Source organism: Scophthalmus maximus, chromosome 1 (genome assembly GCF_022379125.1).
Source record: "Scophthalmus maximus strain ysfricsl-2021 chromosome 1, ASM2237912v1, whole genome shotgun sequence".
Taxonomy (NCBI): domain Eukaryota; kingdom Metazoa; phylum Chordata; class Actinopteri; order Pleuronectiformes; family Scophthalmidae; genus Scophthalmus; species Scophthalmus maximus.
The window spans coordinates 23,936,827-23,948,282 of record NC_061515.1 but is presented as its reverse complement, the minus strand read 5'-3'; the positions used below and the strand labels follow the sequence as shown (position 1 = coordinate 23,948,282).

At 42.3% G+C, this 11,456-nt stretch overlaps 1 protein-coding gene across 1 annotated transcript; it reads left to right on the top strand.

The window, feature by feature from the left end:
* The first annotated feature begins 540 nt into the window (after nt 1–540).
* Nucleotides 541–11,224, top strand: acp2 (acid phosphatase 2, lysosomal). The gene is made up of 13 exons (XM_035632969.2): nt 541–813; nt 3,341–3,436; nt 4,947–5,033; nt 6,160–6,220; nt 6,360–6,451; nt 6,560–6,658; nt 7,142–7,231; nt 8,153–8,236; nt 8,353–8,401; nt 8,478–8,566; nt 8,726–8,832; nt 9,651–9,826; nt 9,957–11,224. Exons 1-13 carry the CDS (start codon nt 703–705, stop codon nt 10,100–10,102), a joined length of 1,287 nt encoding a protein of 428 aa, XP_035488862.2. The 5' UTR covers nt 541–702; the 3' UTR covers nt 10,103–11,224.
* Nucleotides 11,225–11,456: the final 232 nt, after the last annotated feature.

The window sequence follows — 11,456 nt, the reverse complement described above, 5'->3', positions numbered from 1 at the left end:
AGAGACTTTGCAAGCACGGCAGTTCGATGACCAGGCAATTCTGATCTGTATGTTTTGGCTAATGTATTCTTTGAAGTTCCCCAGTTCATATCTGACAGGGGGGGGGTGCAAAATTGTGACGTAACAAAAAACTTAAACCTGAAGCAGTTCAAAAACTCGGCGTCAGATAAATGCAACAGAAGCAAAAGACGCTCTGCAAAATCGTTGACCCCACCGTCACCACTGTGGGGCTTGTGAACGGATCGAATTGCATATTAAAACATTTCACCGTACTGCACAGCAGCAAAGAGAGAAGTTTTTAGGGCGGAAGCTGGGCGGACACGATATAGATGCTCCCTTACTTCCTTGTTCCCCATGCTATTTATTTCAAAAATAAAATGCGTGGGAAACAAAATTTGCTACTTTTCACGAATCGAATTGAAGAGTGTGGGCAAAAATTAGTAAAACGTCAACAACAACAAATTCACGTCAACCCTTGGAAGTCTTTTAGCACCACAACTCTTTACGCTATACTCTAACTTCCGGTGCAGTTAACCAGGGATTACTTGATACGCTCAGGCGTGAAGAGCAGGGATTGGTCAGGGTTTGGGAAGGAAATTAGTGTAACACACGATTTCTTCTTTCCTCTTCTACGGCGAGGGGGGAGGGAGTCGAGTCATCACGGCAATCTGCGTTGAGCAAATATATATATCATCCTCCTCCATGGGTCACACGGATGGTAACATGGCGTCTGCATCGCTGCTCTTCCTCCTAACGGCGGGCTCTGTGTGTGGACGAGCCGCGGCGGAAAAGAAACTGGTTTACGTGACCGTGGTGAGTAATGTCAGCGTCGGCTGTAACTCCGTGAACTACACGCAAGCGACTTGCTCGTGGATCTGCGATCACAACACTTGGGAGGCGCTGTTTTTAATCTGCTTTTTGACTTTCGAGTAACACACTTCGATCACACTTTGAATGCGTTCATTTGAAATGGAAATTGTGTAAAAATGTAAAGGGTTGCGTTCTGAAAGAGGAACTTGCATAAACTATCAGAGGTCCTTCTGCACTCCTCTGTGAATGTTGTTCCTGAGCAACAGCGATGGTCATTGTCAACTGCTTTTAGACCGTAAACACCAAACCACACGTTGGGCTTGCTAGTTTCGATTGTTCTATGTGATGTAAATGCTCATACTAATTGCATACTATCTGATCTCTGAGGACATAAAGAGAGTCCCATTGTTTCCCCTCGTCCGTCTCCTGTATCTCTTTCACACCAAAATTCCCGTCTAGGACCCGCGTTTAATCGGCAATTGGACACTCTCACACTGCGAGCGGACCAGGGTCTGGTGATCGTGTAGTGACAGTCGGCGGCCATAGGTGGCGGTAGAGAGCGGCGCGCGCCGTAAAACAAAGAAGAAGAACAGTGTAGTAAACAACAGAAAGCATGGTCGCCGATGAGCCGGTGGTCAGCGGTACCTTATATCTTGTACTTGTCACTCTTTCAAAGTTTACAAACTCAGCGCAGTGTTACGAGCCGAGCCTGGTCCTTAAAGCAGGTGGCACTATGGGTTTTGAAAGGGGCTCTACTGTGTAAATCACAGAATAGATGCTCAGATTAAAAAGCAAAGTGGAGCTGCTCTGCCCTGGACTGAAATGTCCGCTTGGACCAGGGTCTGAGTCAGGAACACATAATTTAATGTTTAGTCAGATCAACACTGCGATATACACACTAACTGTTCACTGCGAGAAGATCATCTTCTCCACCTAGTACAAACATTGGATGACCATGATTTTTGTAGCCGTCTTGATTCGTGTAAAGGCTGTTAATGTACTACACTCGTGCATTTTTTGCATGTCCTCATTTTATTGCATTTTATTTTTACAGATATTTGCAAAATTTGAGCTTGCCCGGCTATTGCGGAGCAAAGCTCACCGCGTAAAGAACACAGTGTGGCGAAGCTGGCAACGCAAACGTTGGGACTGCTTGAGGGGGAAAACATTCTAGAAATGACAAAGTTGATAAACAAGAACACAAAGAATGCCAATTCATTTTTGATTATTTATCATTATCCCCTCTTTATCTGAATTTCCATCGGCTTGAGAATTCTTTTTCCTGCTCTCTGCCCCCCTCCTTTTTTTAACATGACAGATGTGTATTGAAAAAGGCGTTTGACACACTCATTTTCATTTTACTGTGTTTTAAGCCATGACATCCAACAATCTTGCACGTGACAGGGTCAAAGTATCCTGTGTGAGGGGTAAAGTCTGATCAGCAGGTCCATATGGATTTTCTCATTTATTTTTTTAGTGACTGCTGTTGCTATTAAGGGTAGCTTATCTGGATGTTATTTATTCTTACACTAATTCTTAGAAGCCATTATCTGGTTGCTACAAGATAACCATTGATGAATGGATCGTGGAGCAGATCAGATTAGGAGTGCTCAACGGATAATCCACCCTTCAAATATAGTTTACACGCCCTTCTCAGCTATTCTAAGAGTAGCAGTCATGCATGCTCTTTCACACCAGAAAACAAAACAAAAAACCCAACATAAACACAGTTTCAGATCTACTGGCTCGTCAGTAGTTTTACCTGAAAAGAAAGCCGATGTAGCGGCATCTTGTCACAAGACCACATTGACTAGATGCAACCGCTATTTGCAGCCTACACCAACAGTAGAAGTCACAACAGAAGTATGTCTGACATCAGAGAGATATGTCTGAGGTTGAGAGCACGGTACGAAGAGCACGATAATGAATGAGTTTGTTCAATGCTTGGGCAAGTTGCGGATGCATATTGTCCCGTTTCCCCGGGTGCTCCAGACTAACTTTTTTTTCACTAGGAGCACTGTTGCCCCTGAATGAAAATTTTAGGGGCACAAGCAGAAATTTTGGGGCCTGCAACACAGTTATCCACATTTTCGCCCATTTCACCTGTATTGCTGAGAAATGCTTTGGCAATGAATAGAAAACTTACTGAAATTACAATGTGCTGTTTCATTTTAAGTTCACAATGTCACAATTGAATTGAACTGAATGATGGAAATAGGTCAAGTGTTAGTTTTGCCGTTGTTTTGAGTGAGACGTTAGCAGGGAGTAAAGCAACAACCACACAAAATAGAATGCGACAGATTTTTAAATTTCTTTTTGATTGTTTTATTTGGTGACAGTCATTTAATCAGCTTGACCAAGTGGCTTCTCATCTGCGACAATATGATACTGTATATTCCACTGATATCTAGCCCTGCTCGTCTTTTTATCAAAAATAGTTGCGTTGGTTGATGGATGATGAAAAGTACTGAAAGATGATTTTAGGCCACCTTTCCTTCTGTTACCTGACATCTCCTTTCTCCCCTTCCAGCTCTTTCGGCATGGCGATAGATCGCCAGTCAAAGCCTTTCCCACCGACCCACACCAAGAGAGAGACTGGCCACAGGGCTTTGGACAGTTATCGCAGGTAATGAAATGTTTTGCATATCCTATGGCATAGAGTTTAGGGTTTCTCTGTGGAGTTTGCATGTTGTCCCCGTGTATGCGTGGGTTGTAGAGTAGGGTTAGGTTAGCTGGAGATTCTAAATGGATTTGTGAATGTGAGAGTGAAAGGTTGTTTTGTCTCTGTATGTTGGCCATGCGATACTTGTCCAGGGTGTACCCCATCTCGGCCAATATCAGCGGGGATTGGCTCCAGTGATGAGTGAACTGTCGCTATGGTGACGTAAACTAGTGGGTCTTGTCGTGCCTCGAAGAAGTACCAAGGAGTGCAGCACGTGAGCATCAGAACTGGACCAAGGACCAGTGGAATAAGGTGGCTTGGTCTGGTGAATCACGTTTCCATTCATGTGGATGTTACTTTGACATGTACCACCTACATAAACATTGTTGCAGACCAAGTACACGCCTTCATGGAAACGCTATTCCCTAATGGCAGTGGCCTCTTTCAGCATAATTCTGAGCCCTGTAACACAAAACAACAAGTTGAAGGTTGCTGACTTCCCCAGATCTCAATCCAATCAAGAATTTGTAGGTTGCGCTAAACAAACAAGTCCTATCCATGGAGGCGCCACCTCGCAACTTACAGGACTTTAAGGATCTGCTGCTAACGTCTTGGTGCCAGATACCACAGCACACCGTCAGGGGCAAAAGGGGAACCCACACAATAAAAGGAAGAGTCATATTGTCCGCAGTTCCTCCTCACTGGTAGTACCAGCAGAGGTATACGGATCCTTATAAAACTTAACAAAAACATTATTAATTTAAGTTACTACTTGATTTAAATATATTCTTTGAATTATCAATTTAATACTTTTGTTCAACGCCTTGAATTAATCCTAAAAGTCTACACGTCTACATCTTGACTGATATATCCATTGTGCTGGTGTACAGAGACCAAATACCTATGAACCTGACTTTAGTTCAATAAAGTCTGTGGAGGCCCCTTGAGTCCCATTGTATTTATTACACAGCACATGTATAAAGAATATACCAAATTAGTCAGTATAGCACATGATATATTATTGGTCTCTTTCTGCTAAATTAATGTAATGTAATGTCTCAACCTTGATATGTAAAGTGCTTGTGAGATAATGCATGTTGTGATTCGGCGCTGTACAAATAAAAATTGAAATTGAAAGTCTGTGGAGGCCATATTCAGTCTCACTGTATTTATTATTCATCGTGTGTTTAAGACACTTGAAATGCCGCTCAGCTCTCACAGTGCTTAGTGTTGCACATAGATCTACTGGCTTGTTATGATGACATGCACAGTTTTCACGTGACTCGAAAGTCACCTAAAGATGAAGTCAGCCACGCCGGGGAGTTACACGGCAATCACACGCATTTTCAGGAACTGCCAAACTGCTACTTAAATGAATCCTGCTCAGATTGTCTGCGTTGTGCTAGTGTCAGAAGTCAGTTGATGTCGTCAGAAGTTTAATGTCAGTTTCTTTGTTTTGTGTGTGTGTGTTTAGGAGGGGATGAGGCAGCACTATCAGTTGGGCCAGTTTCTGAGGAACCGATACAAAGGTCTCCTCAACGAATCCTACGAAAGACACGAGGTAAGAGATAAACTCTCCTTTTTACTCTCAGATCACCCGCGGCCTCGTCACTTTCGCGATGGACGTCAAAAAGAAACTGTGTTCAATATATTGCAGAATACTTTAATGTAGAAAGTCAGAAACACAAAGTAGTTTGAGCGTGTGCCGTGCGGACGGAGAGAAATAACTTGACGCGTTAATATGTGGTTCCGCAGTAAAGTCGGCTCGAGGTTACATTCATTTTTGGCTGAAAACGCACGACACGACAGAATCAAGCCCTGCGACTCGTCTGCCTGTTTCTTTTCCGTGTTTCTGAACAAATCATCGCGCAGAGAATATGGGCGAAGTGTGTTGTTGTGCTATAGTTCCTCCCCTGTGTTTTCCAGTTTGACGCACTCACTGCCTGTCACATCACAGCTAAAGCTGAAGGAGATGGGTTCCCCGACTTGTCCAGATTTTTAGCCTGCTACAAAGAGCTATTCACTATTCACTCTAATGCAAGGATGAGAAATTGTAGCTGATAAATAATTGCAACTGTGGGCCTCGTCTCCTGCTTTATTTTCAAACTTCACTCATGGTGTTAAAAGAGAGACTTCAACAGGGCCATGCTCTGTTTTTACCACCTGCGAATCTCTGCCTCGTTGACGGATCATATGTGCCAGTACAGGCGGATGCTGAGTTTTGCCTCCAGCTCATCCAACTCGCAAAACGGCACCAATGCGCACACGGGATGTTACAGTCAAACTGGTCTGAGGACCTGTCTGTCTGAGGGCGGTTGGAGAGGAAGTCGGGGAGAGGTCAAATTTCTACGTTGAAGTCAACTCTCTCTACGGGGTTCACACTGGTGCTGTAATTCCTGGAACATGGTGGACGTTTGGGAGGTGTTTTCTCGTAGGAGAGGGCCTCAACAGGAGCCTGCTAATGTGTTTTTGCTGACAATATTATCATCCAGTGCTTGAACTTGTATATTAACAGACTGACCTGACCAAAGTCTGTCAGGAGCACCGCTCTTCATACTCTCAAGTATATTTAGACTAAACCTATTTAATGGTGTCTGTTTCAAGGCAATAATGACCACACTTAAGTTTTGTAAATAAAGTTGACAGCTATTTTGCTTCTTTTTTTTTTTTTGCAACTTTGTCCTCAGATTTTAGTTCGCAGTACAGACTACGACCGCACCCTGATGAGCGCCGAGGCCAACTTGGCAGGTCTGAGAATCACTTATCATCTCCTTTTCCTTCATCTTCTCTTCAGTCCAAATGTGCTACTTCACTTTGTAGGGACTCTTCTTCGTCTTCTTCTTATTCACCTTAACTGTGTGTTATTATGACTCCTGTCGCCATCTAGGTCTCTACCCCCCCAGTGGTCAGCAGGTCTTCGACTCCAAACTGAAGTGGCAGCCGATACCCGTCCACACCGTGCCGCAAAGTGAAGAGAGGGTATGTATATGTGTGTGGGTGGGTTTATTTATATATTTATTTATTTTTAATCGAGCTGGAAGTTATTCCAATCACTCAAAAATCTGTCTCTTTTCTGTTTTTTTTAAGCTTCTCTCATTTCCTCTGGGAGACTGTCCTCGCTACAAACAGCTGATGAATGACACTGAAAATACAGAGGAATTCATTAATATGACCACTAAATACCAGGTACCGTCTCTTTATTAAATTATTTGCATGATGCCAGTGTCATTTGAAAATGACATGGATATTACAAATATGCGATTTCTTTTAGCCTGATTGTGATATATTTCTCTTATAAAGAAGGGAATCAACATTTAATCCATAATGTGATAAGTCAAGAGTGAGTTTTGTCCATTTATTTCACACACATTGTGAAAAATTTCATGCAAAACATTATATCATTTTTTTGGTTTTTGTCATTTAATAAAAAGGGGCTGGCTGTTAGGATAATTCTAGATGGCTGGGGTTCTGTTAAGGGAATTTGAACTCATGAATATCGTCCTCTTAGAACTGTAGTCATGGTCATGCTTTAAAGGTCAACAATAAGCAAGCTGAATAGACAACTCACGAAAAATAAACTAGTACATAACAATGTCAACTAAATGACTTTTCAAAAGTAATACAGATTTCGGTACATGTTTACATGGTGCATTGTGTTTCTGTCCTCAGGACATCTTGGAGCTGGTAAATAGTAAAACTGGACTGAATAGGACCAATGTGGAAACCGTTTGGAGTGTGTACGACACACTCTTCTGCGAGGTCAGTGCACGCACAAACGGATCAACACACCATTGAACAACATGTCATGTTAGAGATGTTTTCTTCTTAGATTGAATGCGTCTTTTATGAATTGGAACAGGTTTACAAACTACTTGTAAATGATTTAAATCCTTTTGTTAAATTGTGGCTTCAAATATTTATTTTAATGGGGGATTCATGTCATAGTTGTAGAGTCATAGAGTGCCCTGCTACACTGTTGGGATTTCAACAGAGCTCATTGTTCTAGTCTCTCTAGTGACTCGACTTGCATATGTTTTGCGGAAACATGTACATATGGCAAACACACTTTGAGGAACAGGCGTGTGCCACTAGTAGCAGTTTCATTTCTATTTTCAACATGACGTGGCATTCACAGTGGTGAATACCAGGGATGTCCCGATCCAAACAAACAAATGGAAACCAATGCTGCACTAAGTCGAATTGTGATGAAAGCCATAAAAATATTTTTTTGTTTGTTTTTTGGGGTAAAAAAATAAACATTAAGGAACAACTTAGATACAGACAGTGTGTTTCCTTAATGCATTGAAGAGCTATATAATTGCCAATCATATACATTGGATTGATTTAAAAACTTTTAATGTACTTGTAGTGTGTACTGTGCAACTGTATTATCTAGGAAAATACAAGTACCGGATAAAGTTAAAAACTCGATCGGGACATCCCTAGTGAATACACGGGTCAAAATAAAAAGCCTCAGTGGCTGTTACTTGGATATATGTTTATTATAAATCAGATGATCTGTCAACGGAGAAGAGTCTTGGTACAGCTCGACATGCAGACCACACCTAGAAAGCTTGAAGTACAATCAAAACCTCTCAGTATTATACAACGGGAGGGAGGAGATAACAAGTGTAGGTCACTAAGTCATGTCAGGATTGTGTGTGTGGTTGTTTTTCTCAGTCCCGTCACAACATGTCAGCTCCTGACTGGGTTACTCCTGATGTGATGGGAAAGCTCAGGGTGCTCAAGGACTTTGGATTTAGGGTAAATGCACCTATAATATTTTACAATTTTTGGGGGTTTTTTTGGTGAAAATAAATGCTATTTTGGAATTAAAAGCATTGTAATGTGTTCATAGTTTTGAACTCCAATTGTCACAGGCTATGTTCGGGGTCTACAATCAACAAGAAAAGAGCCGGCTGCAGGGAGGTATGTCTGTGTGTTGCTTAGTGAAATTCAAAGCATTACTTGATTGTGTAAATAAGACCTGCGGATCGTCTTTCAGGTATGCTGCTGGGTGAAATAGTGAAGAATCTTTCCAAGATGGCTGTCCCAGACCCGTCACAGCGACTCAAACTGATGGTGCTGTCAGCGGTGAGCAGGTTACAATATGAACATGAGCAAGCCGAGCAAGCCAAGCAAGCTGTTATCAGTTTTCAGTGTTTTTGTGGCAAGCTAAGTAAACAAGCCGGTGGCAGTAGTCTCATTTGTTGTGTTGTCTAATTAAATGGTGTGCGTTGTTTCATTCCACAGCATGACACCACTGTTGTTGCTCTTCAGAGCAGCTTAAATGTGTTTAATGGAAGACAGCCACCGTATGCCTCCTGCCAAATGTTTGAGGTGTACAGGGATGACAATGGGTAAGACGCACACCCTCACACACTGTCTGTGCCCAGTTCACACTACACGATTTCAAGGCCCAAGGCCCAATTTTCAGCTCGCCGACAAATCCTGGAGTTGCAGGAAATCTTAGGAAAATCAGCGGGAAATCGGGTCACGCAAATCGGCACTGGATCGCTATGTGATCAAAGTGACTCACCGAGGCCTCCCCGACGTCTTTCCGATATCTAGCAGGTGTTTTGAGTATTCGTGGGGCTTGTTTCTGTCATGTTGTATGCATTTTCATTGCAACAGATGACGAGCGCGACCTCGAGCTGGCTTTATTGCGGAACCACAAATTGACGCGTCAAGTTATTTCTCTCAACACCGAGAGCGTCCGCTCAAACTTCTTCCTGTTTCTGACCTGGGTTTGGGGTTTGAGTTTATGGTGCAACAAATTAGACTACGGCAGACCGCCACAGTCTAGTCAACTGATGGGAAACAGGAAGTTGGTCATTTTGAATTGAGTTTGAAAATGTAGGCTCAAAACAGGCTTCTCCGACCGTTCCACTTTGTGTCAATGTGTAGAGCGGCAAAAGTGCCTGACGGGAGAAGGCAGCCATCAGATAAACTCCACTCAAAGCATAATTCAGGGCAGCGCCAAACGGTCGGTGTCCGGCAGCGAAGCCGTGGCTGCAGCACGCCCACCGACGTGGTGCGAGGGCGGGATCATCACTGCTTGCAAGAGTTAATTGAATATTTGCATCACATTTGACTGAGATAATGCTGATAATAACATAATTATGGAGACAATTTTACAGCATAGTTTTCTCTATCTCGTACCTTTCTCTGCGTCCAGCTCTGTTTCGGTGTCAATGTTCTACCGGAACGACAGCACAGTGGCTCCGTACCCGTTGACGTTACCGGGCTGCTCCCTTGAGTGCCCCCTTGAGGAGTTTGTGAGAATTACAAAGAGCTCCATTTCAGACGACAGGGACAAAGAGTGTCAAGAGCCTTCCAATGGGACGGATAAAGGTAAGCTCTTCAGGCTCACACTTTGGATTTAAGAACTCACAGTGAAAGATTTTGGCGACCACCGATGTCTAATCCTCTTCTCCTTTTCTCCCCGTCTGTCCTTTGCTTTCTTTTATCGCTCCGTCTTCAGAGGTCATCATTAGTCTGGTGGTGTCCAGCAGTCTGCTCTTCGTCCTCATCGTCGTCCTCCTCGGGATCATTTGCTGGCAGAAATCCCAGAGCAGCGTAAGGGGATACCACCACGTGATCAACGGAGAGGTCGGAGAGGAATCCTGACAGAAGCACAAGCTCCTTCCACGGAGACCTCCAAGCCTGGCATCGTGGGGCAGCAGCGACGATGATGAATTCTAAAACTCCCGAGTGACCTTTCTGATTGTGTCATCAAATATGGTGTGGGACCCGCAGTGATTTAAAAAAAACATACCTGATAGCAAAAGATCTAAATTGTTGATCTAATTTAAACTGAATTAGGTAAAGAAGTTGAACACTGTGCTCGAGTGTTTACAGGACGGATCTGTTTCTGCTGGTATTTAATTGTCAAGATGTGTGCGTAATTGCAAATTCATGTGCAGTGTCTATGTCAGAATTTATTTGTGCAGAGATGTGCTTGTGTGTGTGTGTGTTTATAGCGGGTGAGTGTGTTGATTAATTTTGTTTGTGTGTTAACTCTGAGGCCAAGAGAGCCAACGACCATGATGCCTTAAATAGTATTTTGTCTTTTTGTCCTGAACTAAGCTTTTAAGCTTTAAGTCTGAATTTGATATGTCACAAAAGCGACACGTTGTGTCGATCACAAGAGCCTTCGCTCAAGGAAAGCATCTCCCTTCGGCAAGACACTAAAATACCACCTCGTGGAACTTAACCTTTGAACTTCTGGTCAAAGATACCAAGTGAAATAAACTACATTTGGGTTTCAACAAAAATCTGATTCATTTCAGCCATTTAAATTACCCCAGTATATTATTCCTCTTCAATTTTAAACGGAATAATTGTTTTCTCTTTTTTTTTAAATTGGTAAATACTGAAAATCATGTGGGGGGGTTTTTTAAGTCTGCTTTTAGTTATTTGAAAAACACAATACCAGGCCTCTTATAAATACAAAAATGAAATGATTTTTCTCAAATGTGATTTCTTTACGCAGCCTATAAAGGTTTATTTTGGTGTTCTCTGATTGCAAAGCTGAAAGAATGTATTACAAATGAACAACAAATGAATTTGAATCCTAATAAGGCCTCCAGTTAATCTGGAGATCATTTTTGTCCTGTGTTAGTATTATTAGATCAATTCAGTGATTTTTAACAATTGACGTATTTTGTCAACTTTGTATTTTCTATCTCATTGAGCTGTTTGGTTGCCCTGCTAAAGCCTTTAATAAATATCTCAATTGCAGTCAAAGAAGAAGTTGTGGACATTGGATTTTTTTTTCTATGGTTATAAAAAAATTCCATCAAAATATTAGATACAACTGTTTTCACTAAAATCCACCAGATTCATGTTCGGCATGCTCCAAAGTACCTCCGTGGCAACCTTGTCCATGTTTTGCAGTGAGCATGGCCAGTTGCTGTCTTCACTTACTTCGGATGTTCCTCGTAAACATATTAACTGGTAAATTCGACCACATGACGAGAGA